Source organism: Cygnus olor, chromosome 3 (assembly GCF_009769625.2).
Source record: "Cygnus olor isolate bCygOlo1 chromosome 3, bCygOlo1.pri.v2, whole genome shotgun sequence".
Lineage (NCBI taxonomy): Eukaryota > Metazoa > Chordata > Aves > Anseriformes > Anatidae > Cygnus > Cygnus olor.
Genome location: NC_049171.1, coordinates 15419372 through 15438243, shown reverse-complemented (window position 1 = coordinate 15438243; position 18872 = coordinate 15419372). Strand labels below are relative to the sequence as shown.

General features: G+C 41.1%; 1 protein-coding gene across 3 annotated transcripts; it reads left to right on the top strand.

The window, feature by feature from the left end:
* The first annotated feature begins 6138 nt into the window (after positions 1-6138).
* Positions 6139-18785, top strand: C3H2orf50 (chromosome 3 C2orf50 homolog). Of its 3 annotated transcripts, none has more exons than XM_040553501.1 (4): positions 6139-7037; positions 9375-9414; positions 10087-10286; positions 10413-18785. In XM_040553501.1, the coding sequence occupies exons 1-3, from the start codon at positions 6778-6780 to the stop codon at positions 10276-10278; spliced, it is 492 nt and encodes a 163-aa protein (XP_040409435.1). In that variant the 5' UTR covers positions 6139-6777; the 3' UTR covers positions 10279-10286; positions 10413-18785. The 3 variants fall into 3 exon arrangements, with proteins under 3 accessions (XP_040409435.1, XP_040409434.1, XP_040409433.1); XM_040553500.1 differs by having other exon boundaries at positions 10087-10298; XM_040553499.1 differs by having other exon boundaries at positions 10087-18785.
* The last annotated feature ends 87 nt before the right edge of the window (positions 18786-18872 follow it).

The window sequence follows — 18872 nt, the reverse complement described above, 5'->3', positions numbered from 1 at the left end:
TCAGATGAAACATTTCAGGTTGAACAGGTCAACAGTCTTTGAGAAATCACTGTTTTGCTGAAAGGTTTCCAGGATGTCTACCTGGAAAAGGCTGAGAGATGCACTTAGGTCAGTGCTGTGATCAAAGCTGGATTTTTAGAGAGGCGTACAATCCTCATACTGCACTTGTGCAGATTATGGGGATAACTCACACACACACACAAAAAAAGTAGGAGGTCTTGATGTTTTCCCATTAACTGGTCAAGTTGTAAGAAAGTAGGATTTTATCCTAATTCTGCACCTGTGTTTTCAATTGCCTAGCTGTCCACTCCTGCTTTGGAAGCTTTCTAATTTTGAGCATTCAAGAGGCCAGTTCATTCATATCTTGTTTCAAAAATCTAAGGATAAGGATTCCTAAACACAGGGGCCTATCCTGAAAACCAGAACACAGCCCATCCTTAACAGTCAGGATCCCATTCTTCTCCATAAAACCATAAAAGGATCTTCAATGAAGCATCTGTTACACTAGAAATCCCACCTGAAAGCTGTTCCAACTCCATTTGGCTGCTCTGGCCATAAGGTCCCAGGACACAGCTGTTTTCCTTTCGGTTTTGCCTTACTGTTTTAGTATTGGCACACAAAATGTTGCCCAACTGAGCTAAAAATATGAAGCTTCTAACACATCCTGGAAGATTTCACACTGTTTTGGCTGCCCATTTCTTTAGGGAACAAAAGTTTCCAGCACCACAGCAAAACAAAGAAACTCTCTACAGGCCTAGAAGGAATGAGGCTGAACTGAACAACAAACCAGCACAGGTGATCGAAGAAAAACAGGGCAAAACTCACTGTGCTTTCCCCGTACACTGTCACTTGCCTTTCTAGGTCCCCCAGACCATCTGTCTTACTGGGCATGAGCAGCAAGATGTGGTCAAGTCAGGCAGGGACAGAAAAGGGAGTGTTAGGCACAGCTCAGACAGACCTGTGCAATACATTGTGACTGCTCATCGGTTCTTCTTCAATATGGTGCACAGAAAGCTTCAGCGAGACCCAAGAGTAGTCTTCCAGTACCTGCAAGGAGGCTACTGAAAGGACAAAGCCAGGCTGCTTACAGCAGGACATGGTGGGAGGATGAAAGACAACAGGCACAAGCTGAAACAAGAATGTTTATCTGACTACATGTAAGGCAAAACTTCACCATGAGGACAGTCAAGTGGTAAAGCACATTACCCACCATGGTTGTGCAGTCTCCATCCTTGGAGGCTTTCAAGACCAACTGCATAAAGCCCTGAGCTGGTCTCATCTCATAGTCCTGCTCGGAGCAGCTACAGACCTCCTGAGGTCACCTGAATCCTCCTGTGATCTCAGGAAACTTGTCACCAGGTCCTAGGGAATCAAAGAAAAAGATAAAAAAAACCTACACCCAGTTATGCGAATATCCTTCCTCTAGGAAGAACCTCCTTTTAATCCCTAATGGTCAGAGCTGGCCATACATGAGCCTAACGTGTGGCTTAACATTAGCTGGTACTTGCAAGAAGGAAATCTACATTAATAGAAACCTGCATGAAGATGGTAAAAGCTCTGCTGAAAAACAGATAAAGCGTATGATTGACATGTTCAGACAAGGCTTCACAGTTTTAGGCTCTGACATTTCCCTTGAATAAACTAAAGGGAAGTAGTTCAATTTTCAGCCACCAGAACTTATAAATGTTAGGAAAAATCAGGACCCTTTCATTTAATATCTACAGACAAAATGCAATACAAGATTTAGGCATCCAGATTTGAAAACTACCTAACTTGCAGAGAACTTGTGTACCTTTAGAAGAGAATTTTTGGTATCTCATGTCAAAACAGAAAGTCAACGTCCCTTTGAATGAATATGGTGAGCATATATCAATGAAACATTGAGTGTATTAAAGTGTAGACTAGTAAATATACTCTTAGCTACTGGAGGATACAGCTGGGGCCAGAGAAGAATCAAAAAAAGAACTGAAAAGCATCTTGAACATTATTTTAATGTCATACACATCTGGAATATTACAATTCACTATAAAATACTTCTGTAAGTACTACAGTGCACCAGGTAACAGAGAGAGAAGACTCAGTCTCTGTAGTATTCACAAGGCAGCTTCTCCTCACTGTTATGAACTGACCTGGAAACTGGGATTAACTGTTCCTAGATGCATTCCACAGAACACAGGGTCGGAGAAAAGTAGAGCTCTGCCAGACTCCTGAGGTCAAGACTGCTGCCCCAGGTACTAAAGCAATATGAAGTCCAGCCTTTTCAGGAGTACTTAATCACTTCGTATGTATAATACACATTTTTATGTAAGTATGTATTCAATGTATATACACATTAGAACTGTTAATGAACTGTGCAAGAAAAAGAGAATAAACAGAACAAAGCCAAGTTCTACTACATAATCACAAGAGCTCCCTGCCGTGGTGAGAATGGGACTTGAACAATTCGGATTGAATTCTGAAGATAATTTTGGCCATCCAGACAATTTTGTACTTCTTCACAAGATGTAGCCTCCAAGACTGAAATTATGTGAAATACCACCTGAAAACATTGATAAGACTCAGCCAGAGGGGAACATTCCTCCCTTTTTTGTTTCTTTCTCCTGAAACAGGTACTTCTAAATGTTCCTAGGCACACAGCAACCCTTCAGCACTCCCTACCTGAAATCCCACCGCTGCATTCACCTGGCAGATTTAAGGAGAAGATTCTAATGGTGCCTTCCAACTTTATATGACTATCAGTCTAGGTGGCAGAATACTGGTGGAAATGTATCAGAATATGGATTTTCCATATTGCAAAGCTATACTGCTTCTATCTCCAATTTCAACTATCGTTTGCATTTGACATAACCCATACAGAAACTACCAGGCCTGCATATTGTATGGAATAGCCACCGTTGAGTATTTTTTCAAGTAAATAATATTTTTTCAAATAAATATATATTTTTGTTTCAAATAACTGCCTATCAGTAGCTAGCATATTTTGTAACATTTGAATTTATACTAAAAGAAAGAGGGAAAAAAAACAGGTTCCAGATACAAATTTCTTGCAGTCTGCATTACAGCTTTGATTTTATTTTGAAGTGTCAGACTCTGTGTCACAGGAAGCAGACGTTCCCTCTGTGGTATTTGTAAGCTGCCGACGCAACAGACTCTAAACTTGTCAGGCTCTCTCAGCAGACCTTCATTACAGGAAAGAAGTTTATATTTTTGTATCAAAGCTACAGTAAAATTTAAGAGCGTATGAGGCCTTTAACCAGGTGGCTACATAGACTTCATTTAAAAGGGGCTTTACTCTGAAATTGTTCGTAGGATTTTTATTTTTGTCTGTATTGAGCCACTCCACTCTTGAGAGACCAAGGGGTACCTTGTCAGTAGGATCCACCATTTCCAGGCTTTGTACAGCCCTCTGGTTAATACCCAGGGCCGGTGAGGAAGAGGCACAGCAGTGCTTTGCCATCCGTCCCTCCTCCCTTGGGCGCACAGCGCTCTGCCACCGAGCACCTACCATCCCACTCCGCTAACCTTCACCGGTACCCATTTTCCTACCTGCAGTCTTGGCTGACTTGCCCGTTCTTGATTCACTTGATGACGCCAATGCAAATGTCACTATTCAGAGACAGGAAGCACTGCTCGTACCCAAAGATTGACATGGGGGTTTCCGTCCCCCGGGTGAAGTGGCAAACTTTCCAAATAGTGAACCAGTCTCCAAAGCTGGCGTCCAGAGAGCCGCCCTCTCCTCCAGCTGATGATCTTGCTCCTGCCTCTTATTCACATCACTTGTGTTTCTTAGATCTCTGCAAGCATTTCCCATCAAATACAAACTTTCTTACACAAAACAAAACAAAACCACCACCAACAAAAAACTTTGCTGTCCATCAAATCATCATCTAATCACACCTCCCAGAAATTTGCTCTTCATAGACAATGTAATATGGCTGGGATGTTTCTTATTTTGAAGGTAAGTTTGCTGAGAGACAGGCAGGCACACCATGTCATTTCTCTTAAATTCAGCAAAAGATTCGGGGACAGGAGAATCCAGAAATCCGTCCAGCTCCCTCTTCCATGGTCTGAACTGTACGAAACATGGCATGCACATTTGGTAACACTGTCCTTAAAGTTTAGAAGACATAATTTTTGCAGGAAATTTTACTATAAAAACCAAAGCAATTTTTAGAAAACCCAGCTCAGAAATTGCCTCTGGATCTGGACATCAAATACTGGCATACATAATCTGTTTTTCTTAACTACTGGTTAATTTAAATGATCAACTTTGAAAAATGCATATTTTAAAAATAAGGTAGTGCATATTAAAGTCAAACATTAGCTCAAGTCTTGCATAACTTATACTGCAATACCCTCTTGTGGTCATATGAAAATGGTTTATCTAAACACCTGAACCTTTTTTTTTTTTTTTTCCATAAAAAGCCTATCAAATATTTTTTTTCTTTTCTGGGAGGAACTAACTCATGCATTTCTCACAGAAAAATTTGTAGTGTGTATCATCACCTGTCTAGTAGCCACAAAGGAATAACCTCAGTTAAGTTCTCCCTCAGCATAATAAACACTGACACTGCTCATCAGATAAACTAATCCCAAAATAAACTCCTAATCAAAGGCGCCATCTCCTACACTGACACTCATTAGGGACTTTTTTCAGTTTCATGCCCCCAAGCAGAAAAAAATAAAGATGCTATAATCAATTTACATAGATACATATGACATGAAGCCACAACAAACATCAACCTTTTCTACCACAGGATGAAAAGAAGTACACAGTAGATCAGTTTTACCAACTCAAATGAGTTTCCTCTTTAAAAGCCCCAAATTCTTATAATAAACAATAAAATGCTAAACCAGCAGATGACAATGTTAGGGGAAACAATTCAATATCTGCAGAGCTGCTGAGCTGTTAATTCATGGCCTAAATGGGCTACAGATATATCCAGTAAGGAATCTAGAGCTATCCCCAGAAATGTCCCCCTTACCCTCCCCTCGATGTGCTTTAATGGTTTGCAACCATTCCCTTAATGACTTTTGGTCCCAGTAGAAGATGGGATAGTTTTTAAAATACTTGCTCTTAGTGGTCTGTTTTTGGAACAGCAGCTACAGTCATAGTATTATAATATTTAAAAAAAATAAACAGCCATGATCCAATTCCCATCTATCATATCCAGAGAAACAACTGGAACAGGATGTTTGGAAGCTATGTACTCAGCTTGATAATAATTTTTAGCTTATTTTTATGTTTAATTTGCAGAAAATTACTTGAAAGGTTAGAAAAAAATAACACAAGAACTTTGTAAACAAGAATTAAAAAGCATTTCATGCACAGGAATAGCCTTCCCATTCAGATCCTTTCCTGACATGATCAGGAGCTAAAATCCCATGTGCACTGATTAATGATTTGGGTCATCCAAGCATGCCTCAGCTTCCTTTTAAAGCAGATAGATGCTGCTAAAGTCCAATTCTTTAACTGGCTGCACATGGTCCAACTTGGAGAGGACCCTGGGACAAACATTTTGTTTTGAGGCAAACTTCTTTCTCTCTTCTTAAGTTATGTTACTGCGATTTTCAAAGTCAAGGTTTCCAAATACAGAAATAACTCTTGCTCAAAAATGTCCACATGAAACGTTTGAATTGTTTTATAGTTAAAACTATTTTAAAAGAAATTATTTACTTGCCAAACTCAGCATATATTTTCCAATACCCCAAGTAAACATATCTGAAAATAAATAAATAAAGAATCGATTTAAGTTCACTAGCATTTACCAGCAAGATGAAGCAAGAGGCTAGAATTCATCTGGAGCTAATCCACATTATTCAAAAACAAGTCAGTCAAGAATTTGAGAGGAAATTTATACTTAAAATACCCCGTTTTCCTGCAAGGTCACAAATACTTGAAGAAGTGACTGCATACCACGGAAGACCAGCAGGCTGACTGTAAAGACAAACTGACATTTTGGACACAGTTTTGAAAATTCTCACTTTGTGTACTAATGACCCTTTAAAGTTACTTAAAAAGCACTTCCCATAGTTGCTTAATATCTTCTGCAGAAATCTCTAAGTACTTTAAAAGGGCTTTTCATGATCTATGGCTGCTCGTTTTTTATATATATAAAAAAATATCAAGATTTAAAGCACAGATTCATTGAAGTATCTTATTTTAAACAAACAAACTCCGCCTCAAACAGACTTCAAGGCCCCAGCAGCTGTCCGCACTGGGGCTGTGCTCCCTTTCTCGTGAATATTCACAAGGCAGGCTCGTTTCCAATGGAGACAGTAAACACACCAGGGAAACCAGCAGCTTTCGGGAGATTTTGCTTCTGCTACAGAAATACAACAAAAGTGCTCCTGACAAACTCGGCTCCACAGCATGCTTTGCACTAAACCAGGCTTTATCGCTCTGCAGAGTTTGGTGGTCTCAGCTGCAAGCAGCATTAATTGCCTCCTAGGCTGAGAGTTTGCTGCTTACTGATGGCTTTCAGGAACAATTATTTCTGATGAAATTGTTGTTACCATGAAAACTTCTCCAGCCTTCAGGCAATGAAGCAATGTAAAGCAGTAGGAAATGATCATTAAGTAACAGGGAAGCGAAACAATGCCAAGCTCTGCCTGTCAGTGCTGGCATCTACATTCATTTTCTTAAAGCACTCCAAATCAGCAGCTAAAAGAAAATGCTGGGAGAGGAGGAGCTCTGAAAGCACAAATAATACCAGGTTTAACTTCTGTGACAGTCCCAATATACCTAATAATACTGGGGATAGAGTGAGTCTCAAAATGGACGTGTTGGGAAAGGGTTCTGGATTCAGGGGGAACACCCTGATTAGGTCTTGGCAAGCAGCAACAACACCTCTGGGGCAAGCAGCCTCAGCTCCATCCCTGTCTCGTGGCAGCACCCAGCCTGGAAGACCTGTTGTGGCACAGCCGGCTGCTCGGAGCAGGGCAGAGGAGCAGGCAGCACTGCAGCAGGACCAGGTCCAACAGGATAAGATCTGGAGGGAGTCTGTGGAGGCTGAACAGAGAGGAAGAAAAATCTGGTAAGTCACTTGTTCCAGTTCACCCCTCTTCTACTCATACTGACAGTGGTACTGATGCTCCCTGACAGTCCTAGGGCTTGATTCAGAGCCTAAGCTATCAAGGGAATTTTTCTTCTGCAGGGACTTTGGATCAGACCCTAGCACCTTTCTGTCTAAGGCTACATCATCTCCGTTATTCTTCACTGGACAAAATCTATGCTAATACCTCATGACACACCAGGCCTAAGCCAAAAAAGAGATGCAAAGAGCCGCATGTTTAATATCTTTTAGCTTAATAGAGATCTCCACAATGATTACATAAATGTGCCAACCTTTATAATTTATTGCAGACACGCTGATATTATCACCACTTCTCATATTCTTGGAAGTGGCTGAAATGGAAGTTGAACAGAGTGTTCTGCCAAAACACGACTCTGTATTCCCAGCCTGGAAATCCCTGAACATGCCCCACGAGCCATGTGCAGACAGGCAAATCCCATTATTGTAGTGCTTCAGCAGGCTGAACGGCATGCATTCGTGTATACAGCAGCTACCTGAAGGAACCAGAAATTAACATCCTCCCTGCCTCTGCCACATAACTTGTGCGTTATGTTCGTGCTTCTGTACACAACATGGGCATGCTTGTTAGAAGAGTATCCTTGGTGAAAGCACAGCCAGCTCCGGTTCTGTCTATGCACTAGCCAAGGAGATAAAACAAAAGGGTGGAGAATGAAGCACATCACTTCCAGGATGTTTTTAGGAAGGGAAAAGAAAGCATCTGAAGAGCCCTGCCCTCCTCACCCTTCTGGAGGAAATGCAGATAGTAGGGTTGGTTTCTCCAGAGCTGTTTTTACACTCTTGTCTATCTCCTTTTACCTGAAGGAAAGGCTGACTCATGCACAGGCAGGGCTGTGGAGGCAATGCCACCCTCTCCCAGTTGTGCACCAGGCCTTCTCCCAGCGGGCCCAGTATGTTCCATACCCCTTCCAGAGCACAGGCAGCAGGAGGGATGCTCTGCCTGCACCTCTCTGCTGGGGTTCACAGGCATGGATGTTGGTGCAAACCTACTTTCATGTGTACTTAACACATCATAAACCTGATGCATGCCCTGCTCTCCATTCTTAGCTACAAAGACAGGACTCCCGTGGAGGGGTAGGGTATGTGGACAGGTGCCTAAAGCCACCATAGCTGGCTTCTCTACACGCTACAGCCTGCACAGAAAAGTCTTTCAGCTCTACATCCCCATCCCCAAACCAAGGCTTGCTACATGTTGGTGGTCTGACCTGAAGTGGGTATAGGTAAATGGCACAGACCCAAACATTTCTCAGTAATTGGCACCACAGTGTGGTCCCACGCTGGGAACAGCAGTCCCAAGAGTAACATCCAAATCTGGTATTTTTACACAGTGCCTGACATAGCAAGATAAATAAATCTGGGCCCCCTGTGCTGTGCTGGTATACCAAAACATAATAATAAACATAACAATCATAAATTAGCTTTTATTTGCTCTTCAGGCGTAGCTGTACAGGATGGGGGAGCACAGCACAGAAACCCAAGGCCACTGTGTCCATGAGGTACAAGGCTGTGCCGTACACAAGAGCTCAACTCGGAAGGCTGTACAGCTTCAGCACCATGAGCGTAGACAAAGCACTGCATGGACACCAGTAACCAGCTCAGAGTCAGCTGGGGTGTCCCTTGAGCCCTTTATAGTCCCAAATACAGCTTTAGATTTACTGCTTCCTCTGTCGGCCTCACAGCACTTTTACAGTACCAGGTGAAGTATAGTTTTCTTCACCTCTGGCCAGAGAAAGCAAAGGACAGAAAATCAAAGGACTTGCCCTGTAGTAACACACCAGGTGTAGAACAGGGCTGAGGAGCAAAACTCAGGTCTTCTGGCTCCTCGCTTTGCTCCTAGCACAGATACCTATCTGCACAAAAATACTCCAGCGGGTGTTTGACTGCTGCAAATATAGCTCTGGGAATTCCTACCGGGGACTTCTGCCAGCAGAATATTGGTCAATTAAAAAATAAGGAGCTCTGTCTTATTTAAGGCATGGGACAGAAATTTGCTAGAGTGACTCAGGACTTTGTAGATTTATCTGCATTTACACAAGGAATACATCGTGGACATGCTAGCCTCGTCTTCCTTTAGCAAAAATACACTCCTAACAAAGCGTAGGTGCAGTATGTGAATAAAGAAAACCCTGGGCTTCACCACTGAAAACACAGGTTTGGGTACAAAGAGTTTGCAGGTGTAAGAACTGGCTTTAAGTATGGAATTGAGCAGATAAATAGACTTTCAAATATGACCAACAGAGACAGAAAATTTTAAACTGCATTTTTTACTTCTATTCCAAGGTACCAGAACTGGAATTTCCTAAAGGACTACGACCAAATGGTAAGTTTCAAACAAACACCTACCTGTAACCCAGGATCCTTCTAGCTTGCATCAGTTTGAAGTAGGCTAATGCTTTAAATCAGGGAATACTTGGGCATAACTGGCAAATGCTTTAATACTAAAATCTTTAGGAAAATAAAAGACAGACGAGGTACCATTCATCTGCTAAAAAGGAATACAGCTTGTGTTTGTGTTCAGTCTGTTTCAACACTATAATATTGAATAATTATTGAAATATTTCAATAATATTTCTCCATACACAGAAAGTGCTAGAAGAACCAACTTCCTAGGAAGAGTTTGTGAGATAATGACATCATGCCAAAACCCAAGCCACTTACTAAAAATGAAACAAAAAACCTCCCACATCATAACCATTCCAGAGCAGGCTAAATTCTTTCTCTCCTGACATTTCATGCAACATATTTAAAAATGATTCATTTTCCTGTGTTATCTCACTCCCATGAAAGAGGATAGGGAAAAATAATCATTTTACTGCATTTCTGCAACACTTTCATGTGCATTCAGTAAGCATTATATTTTAAGTACATCTAAATTCTGTTTTTAAAAGCAAAAGAGCTGATATTACCAATAATCTCAGTAACTTGAATTTTTATAACAAGTATAGGACGTAACTCTGAAAACTTTAGCATTAATGGTCTTTGTTTCATTCAGGGTAAGAAAAAGGAACAGAAGCCACTGCCAGATTATATATCTGTGTTTTCAAACAAAGTTCCCAACTCCACCAACCAGAACATTGGCAGTAGAATGAATACTGAACTTGGCAAGATGCTGGTAAACATGGATTACTTCTTCAGCAGCGGAGCACGAAAGAGGAAACTTGAGGATGACCTCCAGCCTTCCTAATGCTTCAAGTAAAAATACTAGTAACAAAGCAAGTCAAAGAGATCTACCTAGCAGACCTCTTTCAGACTCCACGACACTGAAATTAGCAGGTAACAAAATCCTTTCTTTTTTTTTTCTTTTTTTTTCTTTCTCAGAGAGACCAAAAGTACTGTCTAGCATGGAAATTTTTCAAGAAGTAAGATGGATGTCATTCAACAATGCCTAAGGAGACTATTCTCTTCAGATTTGGGGTAACTCGGCCATATACAGTGAGTCAGGACCACAGATCTCATCCTTCTTCCCATGCAAGCCCACAATAACGTTGCTACTAACATCAGAAAGATTAGAGCCAAAGGGCTCTTCTGAAACTCTTCCTGAATTTTTACCTCCTGAAAAGAAACAATCAACAGAGACCAGCTCAGATGAGTCACAGCATAAACAACATACTTCAAATTCTGAAAGCCTGGGCAATAAAACACAGCAGGTTGTTACATTTCATGTATTTACCCAAGGATTCGTCAGCCTGCCACTAGCATGTTTAAGCTTGCTCTAAAGAGTAAAATTTAAGGCATGTAAGATGTGTTCTGTGCTTTTTCAACTCTCCCTGCTGAGGGAGGGAGATCAATTTTTTTTTTAGACTTGTTTTCTTTTTTTTTTTTTTCCTTTAGATTTTCTGTTTCTCCCCTGTGCTCTCAAATTCCCTTCTGCTACTTTTTTGTTGTTGTTGTTTTTCCTTGTTTAGCTGATGGAAACTCAGTGACCAGGAAGCAGACTTTTACATTTTGCTCTGAAGGCATGCTGCTCAGCAACCTGCCTTACGCTCCTTTGATCATCACCCTTGAATTTAGCAGGTTTGTAGTTCCTAAAATCTGTGGTTGCCCAGGGAAACGACCATCTAAATCGACAAAATACCTAAAGCCTGCTCACTAGTGCATCTTCATGACATAGACGCAATGTTTTTTCAAGGAAAAAACAGCAATCAGTAGAGCATGAGGAACATACATACAGTGCCTGCCTTCACAGGGTGCACGTAGCTTCTGTAGGACCATGCTCAGCCCTGCCTAGGTGGAGACCAACACAGAAGCCACTAGCATTGCCCTGATACAGCAGACTGCAATCTCACACTTGGCTGAGGTGGAGCTGTGTTTACTTAACGCCTTGCAGCTGAGACTGTTTATTTTTGAGGTTAGACTTTAGCAGAAGAAGGCAGTTGACAGGCACAATAGGTGGTAGGGAATGGTGTTAGCTGATAGTTAGTCCTAGTTGATGGTTAGTCCTAACACTAACAACACGGTTGTTAGTGTTAGGACAGAGGTTGGACTAGATGATCTTGGAGGTCTCTTCCAACCTAGACGATTCTGTGATTCTGTGGTGTGATCACTGCCAACATGCAGGTGGTCTCTGGAAAAAAAAAAAAAAGAAAAAAAAGCCACTGTAGAAAGAAGAGTTGGGCCATGGCCCACAGCCACATCCTGGCTTCCTCAGCATCTGAGAACTGGAGGATGAAGGCTTTCAGGATGACAGCTAAGCTACTTGGAGAAGAAGGAAGATGATGGCATGAAAGTAGCCCGTGCAAGGGCTGATTCCATTCTGCAGACATGAATATCCAACTGTAGTAGACAACTGTGTTCACACACAGAAAATGGAAACGTACACTTTCAAAAAAAACCCCACCTTGTTCAGCTAAAATGCTTTCTTCAGTCTTGAGAGCAGATGGCTGCAGCAGGAACCATATTGCTTTCAAAAACGTCTGAAAGTGGGAGAGGGAAGAGCAAAGCAAGCCTCTCCTTGTCCTTGTGTTGTCCAGAGCTTCTTCCAAAAATGGCACAGGCATTTTTTATATTTATTCCTGGTTGCATAATACTGAAAATTACTACACTTGCTTGCCTTACTCCGAGATACACTGAGCAGCTCCAACTCTTGCTGTGAGTCACCAAGTCCACACAGGGTGGCAGATGCCCAGTCTGTCAGGCTCAAGCTCCTGTTCGTGTAAGAACATTTCATTTAAAAAGCACGGGGATTTTGGTTTTCGTCGTGAAGGCACACAGAGCTCCGTGCTCCCTGACCTCCAGATGGCACTCGCTCCCCAGGTAAGCCACTGATGAGGACATTGAGTTACAGCTGCAGCGTTGCACAATCCCTGTCTAATTTCAAAGGACATTAAATAGCCCCAGGTTCCCAACCCTGCTCTCTGTGAATCCAGAGCATCCCTCTCCCAGGGAGGCCCCGCAGGACTAAGCACTGCACATCTTAATCCTTCAGCTCAGCACCGGCGTTGTTTCAGCTGACATTTCTCCCAGTTTTGGGCACGACACGGAAGGTCTTATCCTTAAGACATGGGCCACCAACTGGAGTCTTGGGAAGCAAAGATGGTAACTGGAGTACTGGAAAATGTGGCTTAGGAGGAAAGATCAAACAGTCTATCATAGTTTAACCTGAAGAAAAAGGTGACTGGGAAAAGGACAGCAGTCTTTAGATACATACACAGCTTGGGAGCAAGAAAAAGTAGTAGTTTATTTCATGTGCATGGCAGACAATATTAAAAATAATAGTCTTAAATTATAGCAAGGAAAATCATGTTACTAGTACGGAAGCTAGCAGTAAGGTTAATACAGTACTTGGTAGGGTTAATACAGCACTGGAGTAGATTCCCTGAGGAATCTCCACCTTTGAAGGTTAAACACACCCACCAAGAAGGATGTGTTTGACAGGGTTTGCCTGTTAGTGTATAAACTGTGACTGTCTGAGGTATTTTTCACCAATTGTCTGATCTGTAACAACAGTTGTTGGGATCAAAACATGCTTTGAAAACATGTTTTTTTTTTTTCCAAAACACATTGAAAAAGAATTAAAAATATACATATATTTCAATTGGTCCAGGTTGGAATAGATTCCATCTCTAAAATACAGATTAACCACCTGAGTTTTTGATGAACGCACATTTCTATTTTTCTGAGAGAGAATGTTTTTCACAGTCTAGATGTGCCTCTTTTAATCACACAGTCCCACCAAAATCCATCCTTTACCCAAAAAGCTTCACTAGTGCTCCCCTGACTGCCACATAAGAACGCCTCTGAGAGAGCACGTTCATGCCTTTACGGCACATGCAGGAACAGCAACAACTAATTTCCTTTCAACAATTTCAGGATGCCTTTACCAATGGTGTGTAGCCCTGATTGTGCTGTCCTTACTCAAGTAGAGTGCCCGCAGTGGGTACTTGGGGTGATTACAGGTGCACAGCACAGGAAGACCCCAACCCACCACCCACTCCTGCACTCCTACCACATGTGCTCCTTTGCAGTCTTTTTCTCCAGTCTGATAGAGATGACAACAGGAAGGTCTGTAGGTATACCTGAAGTGGAGCCAAAATAGGCAAGGATTTCCGGATTAATCATCAACAGAATAAGTTTCCCATATGGACAGACATGATAATCCATGTGGTATAACAACATTTTGTAGAGTGGACACCTTATTTTGTTCAACTACTACATTTTCCTTTGAAATTTAGATTATTTTGTACTGCTGCAGTGAGCCCTCCTGTGGTACCCAGCTACATGTTTTGAAGTTAGTTTGCATCTCTCTGTCATGTACAGAACCTTGAGAAACACAGATTGGGAATATCCAAGGTCCTAATCAAAATCACCATAGAACTGTGAGCAGAAGGCAGTGAACAGGCATTCTCTAGATGTCATTTTCTTCCCAAGTTCAACAGCAATTTTTCTCTTACTATAATTAACTTTGCCAACTAATCCTTACTTACATAAGCAGAGTCTCTTAGAAAGAATGGATGAGGTGACAGCAGCACTGAAACCTGTAAACAACCAGTGGAAATTCAATTTATTATAGAGATTGTATAGATATTAAACCGTGTTGTAAGCTTCTTGTAAAGAGTTCTTATGATGTATCACTTGTGCTTCACAGCTTTGTAAGCTTTCTTTCCTTTTGCTGCCAGATCTCAAACAAGAGATTACACGTGTTTAGGCAATTCATTTTCTCTATTTCTTACAGCTAAAGAGCACAAGTGGGTAGGAATATGAATTTAATTCTTGGGTTAGACACACTGCTTTCTCTTTTAAGGACTGTTAATATTAATTCTAAGTGGGTGTAGAGATGTTTCCAGTGCCTCCAACTTTTGCATGTTCTCATTTCAAGCTCTGCTCATAATAAAAATGTGTGAAATATATCACACTTTATAACAAAACATATGTAAGTTCATATAAATCTGTATTTCTTATACTTTTAGAATAGTCTTCCTATATAGCTGCCAGGTGGCATCTTAACTATAAGGTTTTGTTTTATAAGATTGGACTGATGATTCTGATCATGTTCCTTAGAAACTGAATTTAAAACTGTTTCTTGACCTTTAAATTATTCTAAAGTAGTAGCTAAAAGGGTTTTCCTACAAAGGACATCTCATCGTGCTGTGAAAATTACTGCATGAACAGTAAGCTTCCTACAACAGAGAAGGGAGAGAACAGATAGGTACGAACAGTTCCATGGACAACAGAGGCCAGGTCCAGACATTGCATCTTGGTATGTATTGTGCACAACATTGTTTGCCTTTTATAAAGAACACTCTGTAAAAGAATATTTCTGAATTAAAGTCCAACTTAAAGCAGATAATTTTCTTGTTCACAAGAAGTGGGATGGTTCTCCTTTTCTTTTTTCTTTTTTCTTTTCTTTCCTCCTTTTTTTTTTTTTTTTGGTCTTCTGGTTTTAGAAATGAACAATAATTTGTTAGTGCCTCAAGCTGCTTTTCTTAAGCCCTGCTCAGACCAAAACCAGTAAAACTTCCTAAAGTAGGATGTCTATCTTAAAAACTACTTACTACTCTGAATCCATGTGAGCTACGCTCCTCAGAAACCTTCACCTTTGGTTGGATGAATTCTTTGAAATTCAGATGCTTCTCCATGAAACTCAGAAATCCTGCCAAACACTGAAGGGGCACTTGCACGATTCTGCAAATCACAGCCCTAACCACAGCCCTCTCCTGTCCCAGCAGGGACGGATGCCACAGGCTGACGTCTGCTTGTAACCTCCTCAAAGCCTCTCTCAAAAGTTGTATGTACCCACAAAACCACCATTACTTAGAAATGGGCTTTCCAAGTGTCTCGGGTTAAAGCCTCACCTCAGCACTCTACCTCTATGCCAGGTTGGTGGAGCAAAACTGCTCTAAATGGCTTTTAAATGGCTTCCCAGGCAATGCCAACAGGAAACTCTCGTTTGGCATACACTGATCGACAAATTGCATTAAAAATGATCTGCAAATATATAAGCATAATAGCTGTAAAATGCTGAGATCTGGTTTCATTCTATGACTTTGACCAGATCACTTCAAACTCCATGTCAGGTTTCCCCATTTACTAATGGCCAGCTATCATCGCTGGATATACTATATATAATCTGTGATTTAACAAGGTCTGCTGAAATATGCTCACTTTCTCAGCTCTCACTGGGGCCTCTGCTGTTTGAGTGGCTCAGATGTAAATGTGGATCTAGAACAAGGCCAGCTCCAGATCCGAATGCTGCAGATCAACCTGCTCGCTCAGGTACAAGCTTGAAGTAGGTTTTCTGTGCAGAAGGGACAACTCCAAATTTAACATGGAAATCAATTTCGTGAGTCTCAGTATAAACCAGTTAATGTATTTTCTTTTCTTTCTCCCAGTTCTTTGGCTTTGCTAGGTTTTGGGTTAGGTTTCTAAGTGTGTGTGGTGAGGGGCAGTTTTGGTATTCTAGGCTCTTTCAGTACTCCTTTTTGGCCAACCATATTATTTAAGATAACATGCCATTACCCAGAACGGCCTTCAGTTAACTGAATAAGGCATTTCACAGAGCACAGACTGAGTCAACAGGGTGGTGTTTTCTGTTTTTTTTGCTTATGGTATTTTCATTCAATTTGTGATGTGTCTGTCCAGTCTAACCTCAAGTAAACCTTACATAAACATAGCCACGTTTTCAGTTTGCCACATATATATAACATACTGTGTTTTAAACCTATGATCTACGTGCAACCTCCAATGTTTCTTTTCTACTCCTGCCCTGCACACTTGTACACCGCCACCTAAACATGAAGTACAGAGGAATCCATTGAACTTCTTTAGTAAGAGCAGATTCTCCAAATGACTGTTCAGTCAACTCTGCCACTGAGGAGCCTCTGCCACAGTTTGACCACCCAGTGTGTTGAAGGTTGCCTGCGGTGTGCAATTGTCCACACGGCTGCTGAGAACGGGCTCAACCCTTTGTCAGGTTGTTCATAAAATAAGACAAGACAGTATTGACCCCAGTGTCAGCCCCTGAGAAATAACACCCACAGTTTGGCTACACACAGGACGTCAAACCACTATTTTCTGAGCCTTGTTGCTTAGTTTTCCACCAGCCTTGTGGTCTTCCCATCCAGCCTCTATCTCCCCAGATTCACTACGGGGACATTAAATGAGATCAGGCCAAAGGCCTGGTTAAAGTGAAGGCAAATTACATTCACTACTCCTCCCTCATACATCAAGCCAGCTAACTCACAAAAGGCAATCAGGCCAATTCAGACACAATTTGCCCTTGGTAAATCCAAAACAGCTGCTCCCAGCCACACTCTTGTCTTTCACACACCTGGAAATGGCCAGAGGAGGCCAAAATGGAGCACGTGCTCCATAGTAGTCCTGGGAACTGAGGTTAGGTTGACCAGCCTGTAGCTCCCTGGATCCTTCTTCCTGCCAAAAGACAGGGAATGACATTTGTCTTTTTCCAGTCATTGGGAAATGACCTCTGCTAACCACAACCCTCCAAAGATGATAAATGTCAGTGGTCTTGCAATAACGTCAACCAGCTCCTTCTGCAGGCTCAGATTCATCCCATCTGGTCCAGCGGGAGCAGTCTTTGTCCAGTCCTTCAGCAGTCCTAATTCTTTCCCTACCACAGACAGTATTTCACTCTCTCCAACTGTGCCCCTAGGCTCATAGAACCTGAGGGGCCTGTGAGCAAACCTTGCTTGTAAAAAGAGACAAAAGAAGGCAATGACCATGTCGGCTTTTCCCTTGCCCTTCTTAACCAGGTCTCCTACCACGTGAAGGAGATGTGAGCAGTGTACTCACATTTTCCTTCATCCTTCTCTTCTTGCAAAAGTGATTAATGGAAGCTTTTTTTTCTCCTTCACATCCTTCACCAATTTCAACTAAGAAATTGAAACAGAGTAGTAAGAATTTCTTATTAACAGACAAATAAACATTTTTCATCGATTCATTATGTAATGCCATACACTAATCCTGTGCTATGCAGCACCGTGACACTTGTTTTTTCCCTAAGTGGCTACTTAGGTGACCAACTAACACACACACAGCAATACAATTACACAGACACGACAGGGGAAGGAGAGTAGGTCTTTGCCTAACTGATTGCTTGCAATACAAAGCAAAATTTTGAAAGCTGCAACGCTGACTAAATGTAAACATTGCATGTCTTTGTTAAAATATGAAAACAGTTGAATAAAAGTATGCTTGTGGAGCTGCTTAATAGTTTGAGCTCAGTTCAGCTCCTTGATTATTTCTAGCAAGATAGAAGGCAGTGCATATTATCAGTATTTTTGGAGTACTTTGTTGAATCCACACCCACACAGCAATGCAGATATACAAATTCTACCTTAACTATTTCTCTATTATTCCCAGATTATCTGAAATGCCAAACACATCTATATCACAGGCCTAATTTTAAATGAGCATGAGATAACTTCTTGTGATGGGTTACTCAACTCTTTTCCAAGTACATAATACTCCCACAAGGCTGAAAACTCAGTTTATCATGAAAATCTTGGAACAGTAATTATTTTAAGCTAATTTCAAGTTTTGCTTTCTTCTTTTAGAGCCTGTCTTTTAAAAGGTTGATTCCTTTGAATTATATTGACAGATCATAGTTTTTAAATTAGAATCCTGCATTTTGGGAGTCCATTTTTTCAGATTTTACGTACGCCTGCATACATCTATTTTTATGACTGATTTACACAGAGGCTGACATGATTTACAAATTAGGCATTAGTAATATTATTGTTTTGAAGTGCCACTAAATGTATGTGGAATGAATGCAATAAACCTGTTTGTCAAAGCATATTATCAAAACAATGGGAAAAAAAAATCAATAGAATTGCAGAAGAGCAGAAACTAGGCTGTATAAGGACCATCAGTCTAATATAAATACAACTTTCATAAGAATGCTAAAAGTTTTATTCCTGCAAATAACTCTGAATGTTATTGCAATTATGCTGTAGGTAAAAACCTGAATTAATGGTATGGATTTGACACTTCGAGTAATCCCAGCCAAATGCAGGCATGAAAGAGCCAAGATTCTGTATCCGTGTGATCAGTACAAACACACATTCCTCAGAGAATCGCTTTTACTTAGTTCTGACAATCTGGTAGGTACAAAAGCTTTAAAAACAGCACTTTCCTATTTTTGTGCGCAACTGTGTATGGTAGGTAGGTCTATGTTCCAGGAAAGCGACTCCAGCTCTCATTATTTGACAAGTACAATGTTCAGAAACTTTTTTTTTTTTTTTTTTTTTTTTTAAAAAAAAGCTTTATTTCTGTACAACCAGAACTGACACTGCCACAACCACACCATGCCTACTGAAG